The sequence below is a fragment of the Bolinopsis microptera genome, chromosome 3, assembly GCF_026151205.1.
Source record: "Bolinopsis microptera isolate Bmic1 chromosome 3, MBARI_Bmic_1.0, whole genome shotgun sequence".
NCBI lineage: Eukaryota > Metazoa > Ctenophora > Tentaculata > Lobata > Bolinopsidae > Bolinopsis > Bolinopsis microptera.
Genome location: NC_087074.1, coordinates 14834124 through 14854984, shown reverse-complemented (window position 1 = coordinate 14854984; position 20861 = coordinate 14834124). Strand labels below are relative to the sequence as shown.

Genomic DNA, 20861 nt, shown 5'->3' with positions numbered 1-20861 from the left:
ATTTGGTTCCTAAAAAGTGTGAGCCTAGAGATGTCTACTAGGAATTACAATGGTGATGAACCGTATATCAACACGATCATTTTAAGCACAGTGTAAGGGTTGTAGTTGATCACTATTTACGTCGGTTGAGCAGAAGTGGTACAGGAATTCCTGGTAAAGATGAAATAACGTCTATCTAACTTGTTGATGAGTAGATAGTTAACATCTGTGACCCGCCATTTGATACCCGTGATCAAATAGGCGGTAAATTGTTGGTAAAATTCGTGTGGACTGACTCTGTGTGCTATTCTCTTAGTATACAAGACGTATAGAATGATCTGAACTTAAAAAGCCTGCTTAAACATCAAAATGAATGTTATAAATTTAATAAATCATAATATATTCAGGATGGCGAATGCAAATGCTCAAGAAGTAATTGACATTGACTCTGACGGTTCGGGTGATGAGGAAGATTCAGAATTCAACACATTCGAATCAAGTGCTGCTTACCTCAAACCCTCACGGTCAAACTTCTTTGCTCGCCTCAACAACACAATCAAAGACGACGAGGGACCCAACAAAATATGGGTGCAGACAATAGACTGGATGATAAAAGACAACAAAGCAAATCACCGAACTGATCAGTATGATAATAAACGTTTAATCTTGAGAAGGGGCAAAGAATTCAAAATGAAGTTGAAGTTAGATAAAGAATTTGATCCTGAGAAGCATTCTGTTGTTTTTACCTTTTACACTGGTGACAAACCTGCTATAAGTGAGTTTTTTTAGCCGTTTTGCATGTTAAATTCAGGAAACTGTTGATAATTTATTAACAATTTGTAAGTCCGCTGCACATTATACTGATATCTGGACTGCAGCGGTACAGTCCCTGTAAGTCTAAGAACCTCTAATTGTTTGTAGTTCCGTGTATAACCTAGCGTTTAATATGTGCAAGACGTCTGTTTCGTGTCAAGTGGCAACGTTTTATAAACTGACAGAATTCCCAGAATTATATCGTCCAATAATGATTCTGCTCACTGTATTGTAGCAAAACACTAAAAATCAAAAACTTGCCAGTTTCCAAGTTTAAAGAGAACAGCTACGAATATTCTCTAAATCTGAGTGTGAAATTGTGCTGTAAAACGTTTGTTGATCGTACATAAACACAATTTATTTCAGGCAAAGGAACACTCTGCACGCTTCACGAGTCCAAAAAACTAGACAACAAAGACTGGGGCTTCATCCTAGATAAACACGAGGGGGAAGAGGTAACTTACAGCATGATGACTCCCGTCTCCGCTCCAGTCGGCTACTACAAAGTCCTCATAGAAAGTATATGCTCCGTGCCAGACTCTCCTGGATCTCCCAACATCACTAAAATAACCTGCCCCGAGGAGATATTCGTCCTCTTCAACTGTTGGTGTCCTGAGGACAGTGTGTTTTTAGACGATGAAGCACAGAGGGAGGAGTATGTTTTAAATGACACAGGTCTCATTTGGGTCGGGACTCACCGTGATTACGAGCCCATCCCGTGGAACTTTGGTCAGTACGAAGTTTGTGTTTTGGAATGTGCTGTTTATCTTCTATCTAACGCTAATTTGGCTGTGGGAGCTAGATCAGACCCAGTTAAATTGACCCGGGCCCTGTCAGCTCTTGTAAACTCTAATGATGAAGGGGGCATGTTATGGGGCAGATGGACTGAGACATATCCTCCCAACTCCACTGATCCTACAGAGTGGGTTGGAAGTGTGGAGATATTGAGACAATATCTTCTTAACGAGGAACCAGTGAGGTATGGGCAGTGTTGGGTCTTTAGTGGTGTCCTGACCACTCTCTTGAGATGTCTCGGTATTCCAGCTCGGTGTATCACGAACTTTGAGTCGGGGCACGATACAGACTGCAGCTACTCCATCGACTGTCACTACGATGTCGAGGGGAATCCTGTTGATGATTTAGACGATTCCATTTGGAATTTCCATGTTTGGAACGAAGCTTGGTTTAAAAGACACGACCTGCCCCCAGGGTATGATGGTTGGCAGGCAGTTGATGCTACCCCTCAAGAAGCTAGTGAAAGTATTATGAGGTGTGGACCTTGTCCCGTATTAGCAATCAAGCAGGGGGATGTCTACCTCCCATACGATACCGGCTTCATGTTCTCAGAAGTTAATGGTGATAGAGTCTGGTGGAAGGTTGAGAAGGACGGTAATATGGCGGTGGAGTATATTGATAGGAACTGTATTGGCAAATCAATAAGCACTAAAGCAGTGGGGTCAGATGAACGAGAAGATTTAACAAACTTTTATAAATACCCGGAGGACTCCAAAGAGGAAGAAGAAGTGGTGGCCAAGGTTAGTCACTTTGGTTCCCGGAAAGAGTGGACTGTCATGAGATCTAACAGAGATATTGAGGTTGATATTGGGCACGAAACAGCGATCATGGGAGAAGAAATCAAAATTCCTCTCAAGTTCACGAACACGAGCTCCAAATCATCGAGAACAGTGTCCCTCTCGGCACACATCAAGTGTTCTGCGTACACCGGCAGAACAGACAACAAGCAACCCCTCATCAAAACCATCACCAACGTTCTAGAACTCTCTAGCAATGAATCAGACACCCTCACCATATCCCTCCTACCAGACGAGTACGTCAAGAAGATCCGTGCTGGCTCCACGCTCCGGATGTTCCTTCAGCTGTCAGTCCAAGAAACGAAGCAAGTCTACGCCACACAGGAAACCTTCTTGGTGAAAAAAGGTACCGGTGTCATGGTCACGTGTAGCAAAACAAACGTGAAACAGTACGAGGAGTTTGATGTGACCTGTACCTACACTAACACCACCTCCACCAAGCTGACCCGGTCCTATTTTTACTTGGAGGGACCTGGTATTAGACGCAGTAAGAAGTTGTATTGTGGCACTGTCCAGCCAGAGTCCACAATAGAGCGCACGCTTACCCTCTCCGCTTATAGGGTCGGGGAGCGGGTTTTATTTGTTAAGTTTTGTAACAGTAAGATTCCAAACGCTATAGTAAAGGTCAAAATTCATGTGGAAGAGGCTGAGCCCACTGAAGTGATATAGATTTAACGATTTAATGATCTTTATTATATAATATATTAAGTTCTTACTTTTTGGAACGCCTAGCTTGACTTTTGAAGTTTTAAGAGTGGAATAAGTATTTACTATTTAGAACGTATTTGATTTTAGAATCCAATTATTGCATATAAATTTATGTTATATCACGCAAGTTGTTGAGCTTGAGTAAATCATGTTTTAATATGGACAGTGTTTTTATAATTTTCGAAGCAACGCATTTTCATTTAATTATGGACTATCCAACGACATTAAAGTTTGTATTGATGATCATAGTACTAAAATTAAAATACAGCTCAGGTGTTAAATCACGAACTTTGTTGTGAAGCTCGTCTGACTAATACTTTAGCTGCACCACAGTTTAATACTACTTAGGTTCAAATTTTAAGTTTTAAAGCCATTACCGACTAAATTTTATGCGGTGAATATTTGAAGTTAGCATATATTATTATATAATTGTCTTTTGAGTATTGAACAATATCTCTTTATCCCCGGTTTAAGTTGTTGTTAATTAAGTATATAATACGACAGCTTTATAGTGCAAGTTTTACTACTTGGCTATTGAATGTGTGCCATATTATGGCTGTCAAATTTATTTTATCAGTCTTTTCGTAAATAGTGAACTTTTCATTCCGCGAAATTTTATATTTATTTACTAATGTGGCGATGCATATATTATGATATAATGTTGCCGGAAATTTATAACATGTTAGTTGCAAAAATTATTAACATAATCACACATTGTACGATTGTCAATGAATACATTTGAACATATTCTAATCGTCCAAAATTCTGGCGTTTTATTATTTAAAAAGCTAAACGTTATTATCATCATGCCTTTATAATGGATAATTTAAATACAGTGTGATAAAATTTTGAACTGTTTCTTTGAGTTCAAAACATTAATCCATCTAAGTTGAACTTATTTAACTTATTAACTTATTTAACTTAATTAAATTATTTAAAACTTAATTAACTGGGAACACATTTTGCAGGTCATGGCCCACCAGATCTCCACCTTCGACCGTTTGAAATGCAAAGTTTTCAACGGTGCCTTTGCCGGGGTAGTCGGAGTAACCTGTACTTTTCCTCTTGACCTTGTTAAAACGAGGATGCAAAGTCAGAACAAATCAATGGGTGGACCTCCCAAATACCGAAATGTTTTCCACTGTTTCAAATCCATCTTCAAGTCAGAAGGACCCTTAGGGTTGTACCGAGGTGTTGGTGTCAACCTTCTCCTTATCAACCCGGAGAAAGCAATCAAGCTTGTGGTGAACGATGAACTGAGGAGACACTTTGCTGTGACGTCAGGCAAGTCAAAGATCTCAGTGAAGCATGAAGTGCTGGCTGGAGCTGGTGCTGGTTCTTGTCAGATAGTCATCACCACACCCATGGAGCTCCTCAAGATCCAGATGCAGCTTGCTAGCCAGGTGGAAGGTAACACGATGACTGCAGGGTCTCTAGCTAAGAAACTGTTCCAGGAGAAAGGCATTAAAGGACTTTACAAGGGCACGGCGGTCACAGCTCTGAGAGACGTTACCTTCTCCTGTGTCTACTTCCCGTGTGTGGGTATCGGAACTCAGCTCTTCCACAGCGAGACTGATAGCAAGTTCACAGGTTTCCTTAAAACCCTGGGTGTTGCCAGTGTCGGGGGTGCTGCTGCTGCTGGTATGGTCACGCCCTTCGATGTTATTAAAACACGCATACAGACGGTAACACCCGGAGTTCAAAACGTCACCTACAGTGGGGTTCCGGACGCCTTCTCCAAGGTTATCAAGAACGAGGGGTTTGGAGCACTTTTTAAAGGGTGTGTGCCTCGTATGAGTGTCATTGCACCTCTCATGGCTATAGCTCAGTCTGTTTACTTTATTGGTGTAGCTGAGTCTCTCTTTGGGATCAACACAGCTAACTATTAACACACTTTAGAAATGCCGCCAGTCCTTTGTATCCAACTCATGGATTAATAAAAATGAACTCTTATGGACATGGATAATGGAGGGTAAGATGAATTAGTTTATAACTATTAGAGATATAATGAATCTTAATAGCTTAAGAAAGGTTTAAGCTACGCTAATAATGAGTAGATTACAGTCATTTATTGTACATAATATTATATAATATGCAGGTTGTTGATAATGTTAGTAAGAATTTGTATCAATTTTCATGGTATGCTCGTATGGGAATGACAGAAAAATTCAATTCAAAATTTAATATTTGTACAATGGGGTGAGATAGCGATTTAAAGCTATATTAATATTCGGTAGGGTTTAAATAATGAATTACATGATACATTTGATTCTTGACCTATAATTTAATTTGGGATCGATGTTTAATTTATTTGAGTTACTAGAATAATTGGTAGTTCGAGCGGATACTGCCCGACCGGTGCACTACCGGCAGCGATATCCTCTCGAACTACCGAATAATTTAACCTTCATGATTATTGATTAAAATTCTTATTTAATTTAATACTAATTTGATAAATTTGTGGAGCTTTCCGCCTGTAAGCCTCATCGTTTGAGCAAATATTTTGGTATCGAACTGAATTCCTATTTTATTAGTGAACAGTAATTATGGTAAATAACTTAAAATAAACTGATTATTGAAATACTGAAGGAACATTGATTTTCTTTTATTTAGTCTGGGTACAATTATATGACAGATGATTGTCCCTGTTTTGAAAACAAAAACGAATTATTTATGGAAATACAGGATAAATCCAGAATGCACAACGCATGATATAATATTGCAACCGTTGTCGGGATATTTTTTTTTCTAATATACATACAATGAATTATGTTTTTTTGTAGTTAAAATTTTATTCTGTTTTTATATTGAAAATGTTGCATCAACAACTTCGTTTTTCTCTGTGAAACTCTAATAACACCATATAAATTAAAGAACCTAGAATCGTATAATAATCATATTATAATTACAAAAACCGTCTTCAAGTACTTTTCTATTTTCATTCATGTACACTTTTTCATTAATTATTTATTAATCCAATCGTGTTAAATAAGCTTTCATCACTACTATAACATGATAATTTCAATAAGTTTTCTATCTAATTGAATGGTAAGTTATAGATTACCAGAGCTACAACAGCATCATGTGACTCACTAGCCCCATATCTCCTCTAACAACATCACATGAAGAAGAGGTGGAACCCTGCCTGGAGGGGGCGAGGAAACTCCAAAAGAGCCAGACCATTCACCCGGGGGACACCCTCTGCTACCCCTCAGCCACCAGTGGACGATAACTGTCCTTATTTCGGATGGTTAGAATACTTCCCTGATGATCCATACGTCCCTGAGTCACCTCTGGTTGCTAGACTGAGAATATTTGTGTCAGTGTTTGAGGAGATGCTTCTTGACGTGTCGCTGTTTGAGCAGATATATTTGAAGGGTTCCTTTACGCTGGATTTAGAGAGTTTTGTGGCTAAACCCATAACTCAAGAAGGTATTCCTGATTTTCTGGGCCTGCTCCGGACCACCCCAGATATCATGATCAGATCTCTATCTCTATCCTTATACCACGTTCTAAGCTCTGCAGAAAGCGGCACTCAGGCTATCCATACCATCCCCCAGGTTATTGCTAGGCTGTCTAAATTCGGTCCCATCACCCCTCTTAGAGACCTACGAGCTAATTTGTACGGAAAGTTCGCGACAGTTCAGGGTACTGTAGTGAGGGTAAGTGACATCAAACCATTAGTTACTCACCTCCAATTTACCTGTGCTAACTGTTCCCTCGACATAGCTCACCCTTTAAAAGACGGTAAATACACTAACCCATCCCCCTGCTGCGGAATGACACCCACACCAGTCCACTCTGGTCCTCTCACTAGAACCATAGATCTTCAGAAGGTCCGGCTGCAGGAGGTGGTGAGTGAGGAGCAGAACGAGGCAGGCAGGATACCCAGGACTGTGGAATGTGAGTTGACTGGTGATCTAGTGGGTGCTTGTATACCAGGAGAGAATGTCAGTGTGACTGGGATTGTGAAGGTGCATCATGGTGGGGATGAACACCGGGCAAAGAATGCTAAAGACAAGTGCATGTTCCTGCTGTATGTCCATGCTAATTATGTTGGGAGTTCCTCCTCGTCGGGAGACAGTGCACTTGTTATCACAATGTCTGATATATTGGAGATAAACGCTCTTACTCAGAAGTATCCCTTCGGTGCTCTAGTCAACTCATTGTGCCCCACAATATTTGGTCACACTATGGTAAAAGCAGGGTTAGTTTTAGCACTGGTTGGAGGCACTGACAGGTCTAGTGATTCTGTCTCGGGACTGCACAAGAGATCAGATTCCCATGTTTTGATAGTGGGTGATCCCGGGCTAGGCAAGTCCCAGCTCCTACAAGCAGTGGGTAATGTAGCGCCGCGCGGTGTGTTTGTGTGCGGAAACAGCGCCACAGCAGCAGGTTTAACTGTCACCCTGACACGAGATGGGTCTGATACTGTGCTGGAGGCTGGTGCTCTCGTGTTGGCTGACAAAGGGTGCTGCTGTATTGATGAGTTCGATAAAATGGGAGCTCAACACAGCGCCCTGCTTGAAGCTATGGAGCAGCAGAGTATCTCTATTGCTAAAGCAGGTATGGTGTGTTCACTTCCAGCCAGAACAGCTGTTCTCGCCGCTGCCAACCCTGTGGGGGGTCACTTCAATCCCAGGAAATCAGTGGCAGACAACCTCAAACTTTCCACACCTCTACTGTCCAGGTTTGATCTGATATTCATCCTATTAGACCGTCCTGATTCCGGTCTGGACAAGTATCTCTCAGATCACGTGTTAGCAATGCATGCTGGTGAGTCCAACTCTCAGGTAGCACCTCACGAGAGTGACCTGCCTTTAGAACAGAAACTCATGTCTTGTAAAGACCAGCTCGAACCGCTGCAAATGAAGAAGTACATAGCCCATGTTCGTAGTACCATCCAGCCAGTACTGAGTGATGACGCTAAGGCAGTGCTGAAGGAATATTATCTGCAGCTCAGAGCAGAGGATAACAGTGATGAGACCCCCATAACCACACGTCAATTGGAGAGTCTGATCAGACTGACTGAGAGTAGGGCGCGAGTTGCGCAGCGCAGGTGTGGCAACCAGCGCTGATGCAATAGATGTAGTGGAGATCTTCCAGCACTGTATGAGGGACGCTAAAGCTGATAGAAACGCTGCAGGACCATCAGGTACCGGCAAGACAATGGGTGTAGCTAAAGCGAGTAAACTGCTGATAGCTGCACTAAACAGGCACTCTGAACATACGTGTACCAGTCTGTTCTCTGTGGTCGAGATCAAGGAAGTTATGGCGAGGGCAAAGATTGAGGTTAAATCGTTTGATAGTTTGATGTTTGCGCTCAATGATCAGGGCTTTCTGTTGAAGAAGGGTACAAATATATTTCAATTGCAGACTAGCACTTGCCTGTGACAATTTTTAACTTGGAATCTTCATTTTTACTGAAATCGCTGAATGGCTTGACTTTTTACCAAGTGTTTCTCATTTCGCATTTTTGATCTATTTTGTAATCCATTTAATTCAGATTATACCATTTGTTAATTTTGTATTCAGTTAAAACCAGTTGTTTCATATTACGTTCAACCAATTCTTTTAAAGTTTAATGAAAATGATAATGCACTACATTATCTTATGCTTGTAATCTACTGAGTAAATTAAACATGTTGCACATAATATATTCACGACATAAAATCAAACAATCTGGCTCCGTTATGTATTTATCAATATTATGTTCCGAAATGTTAATTATCACGTATTTTGACTCAATACTTTTACTCCAGGTATGGCATATGATATCGGACAGAGATACTCGGGTGTTCAATGATAATTATGTAACTTAAAGCTACACAGTGACTGCAGGGCAATGATATCAACTCTGAAAAGGTAAAACTTAACAATTCTTAATATGACCGAATTGGATTGTGTGCTTGCTGTTAGTTAAATTAACTCTGAGTAGCTGAAAGAACCTTCTAGAGTTCTAGACTTACTCACCTTCAGTAATCTGGCTGACTCGATTTTACAATTTATTTTTAGATCATTCGATAAAAAGATTCCTCAACTTTTGACATGAGTACTTACTCTTAGTCTTAATAAGCCGTCCCTAAGAATGATTTAAACCATATTCTCCGCAGTTATCTAAATCGTTGGAATTTGTAGTACTGGTGATATTCAGTACATGACCAAAATTTTCTCGACAATATCTGACTTGGTATTTGATCATGAAACAGCACACCATTGTGATCTGATAGCTTTCTATCAGGTTTTCTGTCTATAACCGGATGATTTATTGGCTGATAGAAATCAGATGTGTTATCTACATGACACCATGATCACGTGATATGTACTAAGTCACGTGCTACGTACTAAGTTTGTACCTACATGACATCACGTGCAATGGCCCCATTTTGTCTTGTAAATCTACAAATCTGTGCACGAGTTAAGAAACTGGGAAAATTTTTAATTTGTATGACTGATAAGATTATATGACAACAACCACGGTGCTGAATTAGCTTAGAAAATACAAAGTAATAACATTGAAATTCATAACTTATCAATGATGCGGATTTTTTATCAGACAGTTAATCTAATACCCTTGGCTTTTATCAAAATATTACAGTTCTAGTTCTATCAAAGGTGTACAATCAAGGTAATGGTTTGTAAATTTAAGAGGGAAGAACATTTCGTTGTATTGGGAGGCTTGGTTTCAAAAGGAGCTTGGTTTCAAAAGGAGCTTCCAATCAGTTGATATCGTTATCTTTGCATTCAAAGGATCATGAACTGTCTGTACTGATTCAAAGATTCAATGAGTAGGTATTAAGGATGTTATTACATTGGCGTCTTTCATATTGGCGTCTTTCCATATTTCTTCATAAGGCAAAAAACAAAACTAATTCTATGATTAACTTTTAATTAACTTTTGACTTCTGCTCAAAGTAAATGTGTAGTAAACTAACCTCCTAATATCATGTGCTAAATATAACTATGTAAGCCCTGGAATATTGCCACTTAATTTTAGACTACCTTTTATACAAATTGTACGAACATCAACTACCAATATATATATCGGTCTTCATCCAAAGGAATATTATGCTCTTCCTTTTAGTTGGTCAACCTGTGAAATCACCACAGAATATTATGACCAGTAAGTATTTAGTTTATAATAATTGGGATAATTTGGAGAGTTCGTAGATTCATCTACTGGTCCACCGAATAGTTCGGCTCGCTTATTGGTGTAGGAAATGAAAGTTAAGTAGAAGGACTTTACAACATGTTATTACGTACTCCGCGTATGAAGAGTACAATGATTTATATTAGAAAGTTGACCGAATACCAGACATTCTACAAGTTAAGTGTACTAGCAGGAACCCGTCTAACCCTAAAGTGGTGTCAAGACTCGAGAGACTAAAATAATTATTACCTATTTAATTCGCGTTTTTGACACCACTTGGGAGTCCAAATTTCGGGCACTAAAATTATTATTCCTTGGTCAATTTTTTATTTTTTCATGCTGATTTGAAGGCCTATAAAGCATTTGACCCAGTCAAAAAAGTTTCAGTTGTATATCTTTTACGGTTTTTGCGGAAAGTTGCGTTAAAGTTGATGCCGTGGTGTCAGTACAATGGCACGGATAAATAAATATATATATATCGTCTCGCTTTATATATAGTAAGATTGTGTGGATGTAGAGTTTAAAACTGGGACTGTTATAATATTTAAAGTCATTTACATTAACAGGTAAATGTTTAGTAATGTACACAAGATATTAACAGTTCACAGTATCATCGTGAAGAATGCACTCATCTTTGGGAAGTTTAAAAACTTCCCAAATCTAGTGCCTACGTCTATAAAGGAAGAAATACCTAACGGGGGCGGGGGGATGGAGATTTACCTTAAGGTTTTTCTACTTTGTCCATAAAAAGTCTCCATTTTATGCCATGGTATGCTATGTTATGCCATGCCCCCCCCCCCCCCCCCCACCTAACAGTTCACCAATTTTCAACGTCGCTGACCCGGGTCAGGGATACAATACTATAAAGGTCCATTATTAGCAATAACCCGATATAGTGTCGCAGCAACTTCTTTACCGTGTCTATTCAACCCTAAAATCTGTAAAATGTGCATAACAAAACATGCTAATTGATCAGAAAAACGAGGGTATTGGAGACAAATGGCCCAACTTTATGTTTGATAATATAGCAGGACTGAGGAAATCAGTTCGGAACAATAACTGTAATGCTGATAACAACCTCGTGGCTCGTCTTAATACTATAGGCACGCCCACAAACATTTTGACCGCCTACCATCACAGTTACACTGTCAATAATTCAAACATTACCTGGCATAGTCCCGAACAAACAAATTGTGGGGCAACCACTCAATGGTTGGGGGGGGATCAGGTACCAAGTGCCGTACGTGACGTCGAATTAGTGCAATTTACCCCCATCGCGGTACCAACTGTTTTTTTCGGATAATAATTAAGACACCCACCCCTTTTGCCGGCTTTTGCGGTACTAACTGTTGAGAAATCACGGTACTAACTGTGTCTTGGTATATAGAATAAGATACCCATCCATAAATTGCTTTAAACAGCTCATTAAACATTGGGAAATGAGCAAATTACACCCACTATTTAGTAGGGGTTTTGTTTTCAATGTAGTCGAATTAGATAACAATTTTTTTTAAACCCAAAAAAACTCAAAAAAACCTCAAAACCCATTCCCAAAATTGAAATTTGAGGTAATATGGGTTTTTTTGGGGTTGGACAGCCCATTTAGTACCATGTACTAACTGTTTTTCTGAGAAATGAGCAGCAGACCCACCACTTAGTACAAAAGCACTTACTGCGTTTTGGAAGAAAATATGACCCACCCCCAACGTCACGTACGATTCTGACCTTATGATCCCCCCACCCCCCCCCCCCCCCCCCCCCCCCCGCATTATACGACATTATATTCAATAAGCGACATTGTATTGACATTATATCCTATAAGCGACATTACATCGACAAATGACATTATTGACATTATTTCGTGATATTGTGGGGTCTGACCAGCTGCCCCTCAATACCTAAGTAAGAAGGTTACGTCCACTTACTGTGCTACCGTCTAATGGGATGACTGATAAGCTTATAGCTGAACTATAGTCTACTCAGATATATCATATATGCTCCAAGAGGACTAAGCCTTGTAGACGGTGACATCCCGAAGGTTGTCTTCGAGTCATTGGGAGAATGCCACCCATATCAAAGCATGCTCCCGGGAGTTTTGATATGTAAAACAACAAATATCACCCCCTACCGGTAGATTACAGTTGAATTTGTTTTATAAAGACGGTTAATTTTGAAGGCTTCACCGTCTTTAATTCATCGCAACCCGTCTTTAAATTTGCTGGTAAAAGTAAGGTCAGTGTGTGTAATGTGCTTTATTACATCCCATCTATTTTGAGACCTGTTGTGGCGTCTTAAATTTTACAATTTTGAAGCCTTGCCGTCTTTAGTTATTTTTTCATTTTAAGGCTCCGTCTTTATAAAGGGCGTCTTTATAAAACAAACTGAGTATATATCATTGCTAGTGAGTGGGAACCTAATTATCTATTATGTAATTATAGATCTATTTTTGTCAAACCTGTAAAACTTGTGTAACCTTTAAAATAGTAGTTTAGAAAACACTAGTTTAACTGTTTAAATGGTAGTTTCTTTTATTGTGATGTCGTTATATCTTTGTCACCATTGAGCGGGTAGAAGTTATTATGTAATGAAGCTTTTCTGGACAAACGCCACAAGGCAGGGGGTGACAGTGCACAATTGAGCTAAATACTCCATCAATACTTGATATTCTGTGAAAATAGTATTTGAGAGAGAAGAGAAGAGTCTTCAACCCAGTATTGAAGGTACACCGTGTAAGCTTGATCATGAGTCTGCTTTATCGATATTCTTTTGTTTCTCCCCACAGATACCAATATGTCACACTAATTTAATTGCTATTCGACAAGCATGAATTTGTACAGAGTTGCTTAGTTCAAGACTGTAGAAGTGTCCGAAGATTTTCCATACCGTTAGATTAGATACGCCAAAATTAACATCTTCTTCGCATGGTATGCCGTATGTCTAAAGGTTACTTTAGGTTACTTTAGGTAGGTTCGGCAGGGATCGCTTCTGGACAACAGTATCAAGTACGTCCTCCAATCACTCCTGGGTTAGATCTTTTTGTAGAGTCCATTCCAGAAGAGAGTTATTTGTGATGGCGGTATACCCTTTTGTGGGCGGGGTATCCGGGAAGCCTTTCAAGAATTTAGCAAGGGAGGATTTGAAAGTTTCCAAGATTTGGATTTTGTTAACTTCCTTAGGGAGCAGGTTCCATAGTTTGGCTGCTTTTACTCCGAAAGAGTTTTCATAATGGGTCGAGATTGAGCATTGTGCCTTTTTATTAAATGCAGGCACAGTGGCCTTTATACCGTGCCGGGAGCTTTCCTTGAACTGCATGTTGATGTCGTTCGGAGCTAGTCCATTCATCATCTTCCATGTATGGATTATGATGTATCGTTCTCTGCGTCTCTGTAATGAGAGAAGATTCAGGTTCTGCAGGCGTTTCCAGTAATCAAGGTTCTGGCAACCACTGATTCGACGAGTGTAGTGTCGTTGGATGCTTTCAATAGCTTCTATATCGCTGATTTTGTCAGGGTTCCATACCGGGCAGCAGTATTCGAGTTTGCTTCTCACCATGGTTTTGTAAAGGGTGAGCATGAGGAAGCGTGACCTATCTCTGAATACGCTAAGGACCCATGACGTCATTGTCCTTGCTGTTTTAGTCATCTGCTGTATGTGAGAAGACCAGGAGCAGTCATTTGACAGGAGAACCCCTAGGTCCCTCACAGTTTTGGCTGGGTCAATAGTTCTTCCATTTGTCAAATTGTAACAGGAGTATTGACTGGTGAAGGGCAATTCTCTTAACAGTAAAGAATTGTTCAAGCTGTAATTCAATATTTCGAATTTGGCCTCATTTAGTTGCATGTTGTTCTTCAGGGCCCAAGCGATTACATTGAGGAGGTCGTCTTGAAGTAAGCTTTTGGTAGCTAGGTCCATTATTTTTCCAATGAGCTTGGTGTCGTCAGCAAACACCTTTCCCAGAGCGGTAACCAATGTACCAAGTTGGTCGTCAATATAGAGAATGAATAGAATGGGTCCCAATACTGTTCCTTGGGGTACCCCACTGATTACTAGCTGAAAGGATGATTTTGTTCCTTCCACGACCACAGTTTGCAGGCGATCCTTCAGGAATTCAGTCAGCCATTGCAGAGTCTTTCCTTTTATTCCGTAGCGTAAAGGGTACAAATTCCGTGACTTTTCCGTCGATATATGATAAATCCCTAATTGCCAGATGTACGGAAGCAACATTGTGTACTATGGGGCAGTCACACAAAACCTGAAAGGGTCTTGGACTTTTGACATTTTGTTGCTCAAAGATTTTTTGGCGCAACGCGCAATGTGTGCGCGTTCACGTATTTCTGCAGCATGTTAAAATTGCCGCTTGTTTATCCTTTCTGACCTGGCGTATTACCAAGCTACAGACCTACAGGCTACACGGTTGACGGTTGTATATTTAGTATTTACCATACTTTGTTGGAACGATAAATTTCCATGCTGCTTACATAAACAACCTCAATCTCAAATAACCATTTCAGGATGTACACACCAGTTCAGCAGGTATGACAATTGTCTGCTCTTAATCGACGAAATTGTCTACATGTACGGATAGTCACGTACGGTTATAAACACCCCCTTGCTGGTGCGAGTCTGTTTTGCTAGTACAGAGATGGGAAACGTACTAATAACTAAATAGTACCCTTTTGCCTTCTCTTTTACGGATGGTACATTAAATCACGTAACCCATTAGTCAAATGACCCTCATTAAACTTGAGAAGTCAACCCTCATCTGATGTGCAGTCCAATAATTCAATCAGTTAATTTTAGCTATCAGCTTTAAAGAGTGACCCAAGTGTTAGCTCAATATCAGATCTGCTTAATAAGTAATTGCCAGCATATAATATGGCGTCTCCTTAATTGCCGACCGCCTAGCTTTACTTCCTGCTGATCAGACCTTCTAATCTTCATCCAAATTACTTGTTACAATTATTCATGCTCTAATAACCATCTGTTTATTGTAAATTAGTTAATTTGTTGAAATCGATTCCCTTTTCCAAGTTATTAACCCAACCACTAACCTCTATCACTTACTAGGACAGGATGGTGAGTATTTCAAAGAAGAGTACGACAGCCGAACCGCCTCTATCAGACGGTAGCACATCTGACAGTCCAAGTGCTAGTGGTGTTGATAAGGAGCAGAATGGGGAAGAAGTCAACCCCGGAGATTTCAAAAACTTTGCCATATCTGATGACATAATATCTCGACTTCAGAAACGGGGATAACACATCTATTCCCCGTTCAGGTGTCCACATTCCGACCTGTTTACAAAGGCAAAGACGTCATCACACAAGCTCGAACTGGATCCGGTAAAACTCTCTCGTTTTCTCTGCCGATAGTATCTCGTTTGGAGAAGAGTTACATTGGGGAGCAGGTACGAGGACGACCTACCAAAGTCATCGTCCTCGCTCCAACAAGAGAGTTAGCTGTCCAGATATACGACGATTTTGTGTCTGTTAGTGATACGGACAAGCTGAAGATTGAAAAGTTCTACGGAGGATCGTCCTACCTACCACAAGAAACAGCTATGAGGAGAGGTATCGACATCTTGGTCGGTACACCAGGCAGAATAATGGATCTCTGCGAGAAAGGTAAACTTGACCTGACCAAAGTTAGCCATGTCATTCTGGATGAGGCCGACAGGATGTTGGAGATAGGTTTTAAGGAGCACATTGATATGATCTTATCGTATTGTTACTCGGAGAATAAACCCCAAATGTTGCTTTTCTCTGCTACCATGCCTTCCTGGGTGTCCGAAGTGGCAAGGAAGTACATGACAAACCGAAGAAAATAAACCTGGTGTCTATGACCAATAAAACGTCTGCCACAGTCAACCATTTGGCCATACGGTGTATGTGGCAGAACAGAAATGATATTATTGGTGACATCGTCCAACAATACAGTGGTAGACATGGTCGAGCGATCGTTTTCACCCAGACCAAAGTTGAAGCCAACGACCTATCGGTATCCACCTCCATCAACATGGAAGCCCAGGTTCTCCACGGAGACATCGTCCAGAAACAACGAGAGCTGCGACTGCAAGGTTTCAGAGACGGCAAGTTCCAGTGTCTTGTTGCTACGGACGTGGCAGCACGTGGTCTGGACATTCCAGAGATAGACCTGGTTATCCAGTGTGAGCCTCCTAAAGACGTGGACTCGTACATTCACCGATCAGGTCGAACAGGTCGAGCTGGCAGATCAGGGACAAGTGTGTGTCTGTACAACGCCAGACAGGAGTACGCTCTGAAGGAAGTGGAGAAGAAGGCTGGTATCAAGTTTCAGAGGGTGACCCCACCTCAACCCGAAACTCTCATTGAGTCAGCTGTCAGGGACGCTACAAGGTGTATTGACAACGTTCCCCCTAAAGTCCTCCCTTCATTCAGGAAGTACGCTAAGGAAATGTTGGAAACTAGACCAGCAGAGGAACTTTTAGCTGCAGCCCTCAGCCACATCTCCGGTCTCACAGAAATAAAGAAGAGGTCACTGTTGTCCTCGATGGAAGATTTCACCGCTTATCAGATGTCAAACACGTATGCAGTCCGGGCGCCATATCATTTCTGGAACGCCCTAGAGAACTGCCTTGGGGCCAGTTTTAGAGCCGAAGTGAAGTTCATGAAGTTAACCAAAGACAAGACCGGGTGTGTTATCGACGTTCCTTGCAGATACGAGGAATTCATTCAAGACCAGTGGGTTGATACCGACGAAGTGCAGCTTTTTAAAATGACCGAATTGCCAGAATTGGATGATTACGAACCGAGAGGACAGTACGGAAACGGAGGAGGCGGCGGTCGTGGTTACGGAAACAACCGTAATGGTGGTGGTTACAACAACCGTTCTAATAACAGCTGGGGCAACAAAGGTCAAGGAAACGGCGGTTTTAAGAGGAGAAACGATTTTGGAAATGGCGGTTACGGAGCCAAGAGGACTAAATTCTAGAATTAAGTGTTTCTTAGGTTTTAATTTATTTCTGTTTTTAACGATGATTCTATCAACATTCGACCCGTTTGATGGGATCATTATCTGGGATTAATTGTAATCTTGAATTTTAACGTGTATTCTGAAATCTGGAACTGAACTGCAACTGAAAGATGTATGTAATTTGAGGGGTGACTCTACTTGACTGCTCAATTCTGCTTTTGAATTTTATTTTCTGAAAAACATTTTGGGTTTTATTCTATTATAGTTCAGATCAAATGTCAACATCGTGTTATTGCCAGCACTATTCGCAGATGTCATTGAAACTATCAACATATTATTAATACCCATTCGAATTTTCCAATGTGCCTTTCACATTGTGATTGTAACCAATCTTTAACGTTTCTTATTATTTTAGACGATGGTAACTGACGAATCAATAATGAAGAAGAAGAAGAAAAAGAAGAAGAGGCAAAGTGGCCTCGCAGGATTAGATGACTCAATAAGCGCTAAAAACGTGAAGAAAAAGAAGGTCATCAAAGATTCCCAAGATGGTTTGAAGAAAAAGAAGAAAAGGAAGAAGAATCTGAAAAACTCCACCTTGATGTTTGATCCGCAAGAGCCAGTACCGGATTCTCAAGAAAGCCGTCCCGAATCAGATTTAGAATTGTTTGGGTCACAATCCCCGGCGCCCAGTCCTATCAAGACTCAGAAAAATCCTATTATGTCTCAGACAACTCCTATCAAGTCTCAGAAAAGTCCTGTTAAAACTCCTCCAAGTCCCCCTATGCTTACGAAACACAGTCCCGACGATCCGCAGACACCAAACGGATTAAGTGAAGATGACTTGTCGGAGGATTCGGACAAGGAGTCTCCGGTAAAACGAGTTGAGTCCCGACCTTCACCGGTTATGAAGTTTGCGAAGAAGACCAAAATCGTCAATAATATTAAGTAAGTAACTGTGTAATTATCTGCTTTTCATTCATACGGTTATCGCGATCAATAGCTGTGCCACCCAATGTGGTTATACAATTTTTGTCATCGCTATAATTTGTAGACGAGAGGATTCAAAATGACCAAATTTCAGACATGATCATAAATGTACATTGTTTGTGTTAGAAGTGTTATCACTCTGATCACCTTCTCTAACATCCCCTCATTTAGTGTTTCCCATTTGATAGTAAATTTGAGGTACAGGATGAGGAATTATTTCTCAATTCGTGGCTTGTTTTAGTTTTAAGAAATTAAGTACGACTAATTTGCAATTATTTAAAATTTGTTTTTTCCTAGGCCTAACTCGGAGGAATCACCCGCGAAGAAACTGAAAGTTTCTGTTGAGAGTGACGACTCAGAAGCTGAAGCTGAAGAGGATGATGTTCTAGCACCCTAGCTCCCCTTCCTGTCAAAGGTAATAATATTTTGGCTCTAAAAACGATATAATAGAAGAATTGTATACTGCACGTAGTCGATATTAAAATGTGGGGTACACCGTACAATGTACATCGCTGATTTGTAGATCTGAAATGTGTTACTTAATCATATTTAATTGAGTAGTTTCATGCATTTTGAATTAACTCCCAATAGGTATGTTTCCCTTGTTTAGGGTTCCACTCTCCATTCTTCAACTCCATTCTCCCTCAGAAGAAGTGAAACATGTCCCAGCCCCCCTGAGTGACCCTGTTATCAGCCAACAAGAGCAGGACCGCAGAGACTTGACCTTACTAACTCAGGTAAAGGATAAATTCCCTGACACCCTTGTTAAAGATATAAACTGGAACGACCTCTTCGTTTTCGACATGAAGCCCGAGGATATGGCTGGTCGTTACGAGATTCTGCTAAATAACATTCCTCGTGAGAAGAACAATAGTACTCTTGTGAACGAGGCGCTGCTGTCCTACTGTAACGCTAAAGTCAGAGAGGTTCCGCTGAGCAAACGGGGTCAGATCAGAACTGTGGGTGCTACTGGAAATTGGAACATGAAGAAGAAACTTAACGCTTTTTCCTTGTTCTCATCTAATTTCGATCTGAAGAGAATATCTAGGGAGGAAGTGAAGGAGAAATGGGATGTACTGGATAAAATTGAAAAGAAGCGATTACAAAAGGAAGCTAAAGCTCTTAACAACATACGTGGTATACAAAGCGGCATGAAGACCAAGGCGTTCCGTGCAATTTCAGCTTATCAGGCTTATTCTAAAGAGCATATGAACTTAGGTATGAAGATGACAGAGATAGGTCCAAAGTGGAAATCTCTGGATGAAGACAAGAAAAAGGAGTATCAAACTATTGCAGATGAGGCGAACCGGGAACGGAAAGCGAGCATGAATGAGCAATTAAACGAGCAATCGTCATCTCCGTAATTAAAACATGGGTTTTAAATTATTATTAATTTATTTTAATCTTTTTATAAGAATTTCAATGTATTGTTTTAGGTTTTAACAATATTTGAATAAACATCAGGAAAAACGATGGAAGAAAGAAATTGCTTTTTTGCGATGATTTAAGAGTATTTAAATAAATTGATTAGAAATAAAGTTGTAACTCATCATTCGTTACTCACGAATCTTCCCACCACTCTGTTTGTTTGTTTGTTTGTTTGTTTGTTTGTTTGTTTGTTTGTTTGTTTGTTTGTTTGTTTGTTTGTTTGTTTGTTTGTTTGTTTGTTTGTTTGTTTGTTTGTTTGTTTGTTTGTTTGTTTGTTTGTTTGTTTGTTTTCAAGAGCTACTTGCCACTTATGTCCAGATCATTATATAATCCCACCACTCTGTACTTTTACAAACCAGCGTCTGTTATGAAATTATCAGGAATATTTCAAATCATTGAGTAGTGTAACCGTTGTAAAACTTAGTTATTTATCTTTTTGAAACTTAATTTAAATAGTTTTTATTTTGATTCATAATAAAGTTACGCATTTTTACTTCTGATGTGATAACGGTTTACGAGTATGTGGTGATTATTTTAACCTTATTTTAACCTTTTGATTTAGTTCTTATAATGTCCTTATTCAATTTGTCATCAAATAAACTTGACTAAATCTTCCCACTTTTTGGTGATAAAATGCGATTCATTCTACACTAAAATTGACGTAAAGTCACAAAAATATTTACTGCATCGTTTTGTGAGACCTCAAGTTTAGCGCGTTTTATTAAAGTTATTCAAAAATGAAACTGATTCCCTTGTCTATATTGTAGAAAATGTCAATGTTAAGACGATTAGTTCCAGAAGTGAGGATCTGTATTTCGCTGGTGCAACCCTGCTGCGAGCTTCACACCTCTAACATACTCTTTGTTAAGAGGAAATAGTAAGTTTCTCTTTCAGTTTCTTTTTCAGGTCCTAGTTCTTCTTACAGCTGTATCTCGTGGGAGCTCGTGTCTGCAAATTGTTATTATTATAATAGATTATTTTAGTTTCATTCTTAACCCTGCTTCACCTCATCAGTGACGGCAAGCTCCACAAGTCGCAAGTGAAAAGAGAAAAGCGTGTTCTAAACCTGATGTTCTACCAACAGAAGCTAGTTTCGATGGCAGCAGCCAAACTAGGAGATCCCCAGACACCGACGGAAGAGGACTCTGCTATCCTGTCTAACACGGAGGAAGTAAAGTCCAGGAGAAAGGCTGGAATGTGAACTGGGCTTGTTGATTATCCAACCTGGCGAGCCCAAACTGTTGGTGGAAGG

The 20861-nt window shown here is 40.1% G+C and overlaps 7 protein-coding genes across 9 annotated transcripts in view; 6 read left to right on the top strand and 1 right to left on the bottom strand.

Annotated features, from left to right (window-relative positions):
* The window catches only part of LOC134812662 (nucleolar RNA helicase 2-like), a 77894-nt gene extending 60532 nt beyond the window's left edge, over window positions 1-17362 (top strand). Inside the window, 3 exon segments of the mRNA XM_063820159.1 lie at window positions 15310-15493; window positions 15496-16053; window positions 16056-17362. Of these exon segments, the coding sequence (XP_063676229.1) occupies window positions 15316-15493; window positions 15496-16053; window positions 16056-17209 (1890 nt within the window). The 5' untranslated portion in view covers window positions 15310-15315 and the 3' untranslated portion in view covers window positions 17210-17362.
* The window catches only part of LOC134812665 (solute carrier family 25 member 36-like), a 77446-nt gene that overhangs the window by 30539 nt on the left and 26046 nt on the right, over window positions 1-20861 (top strand). The window lies entirely within an intron of this gene.
* On the top strand, window positions 373-3852 carry LOC134812115 (protein-glutamine gamma-glutamyltransferase K-like). The gene is made up of 2 exons (XM_063819307.1): window positions 373-754; window positions 1159-3852. The coding sequence occupies exons 1-2, from the start codon at window positions 388-390 to the stop codon at window positions 3051-3053; spliced, it is 2262 nt and encodes a 753-aa protein (XP_063675377.1). The 5' UTR covers window positions 373-387; the 3' UTR covers window positions 3054-3852.
* LOC134812666 (mitochondrial glutamate carrier 1-like) lies at window positions 4081-5070 on the top strand. Its single transcript, XM_063820164.1, has one exon. It carries the CDS (start codon window positions 4178-4180, stop codon window positions 4979-4981), a length of 804 nt encoding a protein of 267 aa, XP_063676234.1. The 5' UTR covers window positions 4081-4177; the 3' UTR covers window positions 4982-5070.
* LOC134812661 (DNA helicase MCM8-like) lies at window positions 6151-8567 on the top strand. The gene is given in 2 exon segments (XM_063820158.1): window positions 6151-8152; window positions 8154-8567. Coding segments are annotated over 2 exon segments (2271 nt in total). The 5' UTR covers window positions 6151-6214; the 3' UTR covers window positions 8487-8567.
* Window positions 13258-13863, bottom strand: LOC134813225 (uncharacterized). The gene has a single exon (XM_063820914.1). The coding sequence runs from the start codon at window positions 13861-13863 to the stop codon at window positions 13258-13260; it is 606 nt and encodes a 201-aa protein (XP_063676984.1).
* LOC134812667 (nucleolar protein dao-5-like) lies at window positions 17600-20180 on the top strand. Of its 3 annotated transcripts, none has more exons than XM_063820167.1 (3): window positions 17600-18139; window positions 18479-18596; window positions 18773-20180. In XM_063820167.1, exons 1-2 carry the CDS (start codon window positions 17610-17612, stop codon window positions 18576-18578), a joined length of 630 nt encoding a protein of 209 aa, XP_063676237.1. In that variant the 5' UTR covers window positions 17600-17609; the 3' UTR covers window positions 18579-18596; window positions 18773-20180. The 3 variants fall into 3 exon arrangements, with proteins under 3 accessions (XP_063676237.1, XP_063676236.1, XP_063676235.1); XM_063820166.1 differs by having other exon boundaries at window positions 17603-18139; window positions 18830-20180; XM_063820165.1 differs by lacking the exon at window positions 17600-18139 and having other exon boundaries at window positions 18525-18596; window positions 18773-19574.

Excerpts from the sequence above, each read along its gene's own strand:
- LOC134812667 (XM_063820165.1), top strand. The coding sequence starts at position 18,775 with ATGTTTCCCTTGTTTAGGGTTCCACTCTCCATTCTTCAACTCCATTCT.
- LOC134812666 (XM_063820164.1), top strand. The coding sequence starts at position 4,178 with ATGCAAAGTCAGAACAAATCAATGGGTGGACCTCCCAAATACCGAAAT.
- LOC134812115 (XM_063819307.1), top strand. The coding sequence starts at position 388 with ATGGCGAATGCAAATGCTCAAGAAGTAATTGACATTGACTCTGACGGT. Across the intron at positions 755-1,158 it reads TGGTGACAAACCTGCTATAA|GCAAAGGAACACTCTGCACG; the intron begins GTGAGTTTTTTT and ends AATTTATTTCAG.
- LOC134813225 (XM_063820914.1), bottom strand. The coding sequence starts at position 13,863 with ATGACGTCATGGGTCCTTAGCGTATTCAGAGATAGGTCACGCTTCCTC.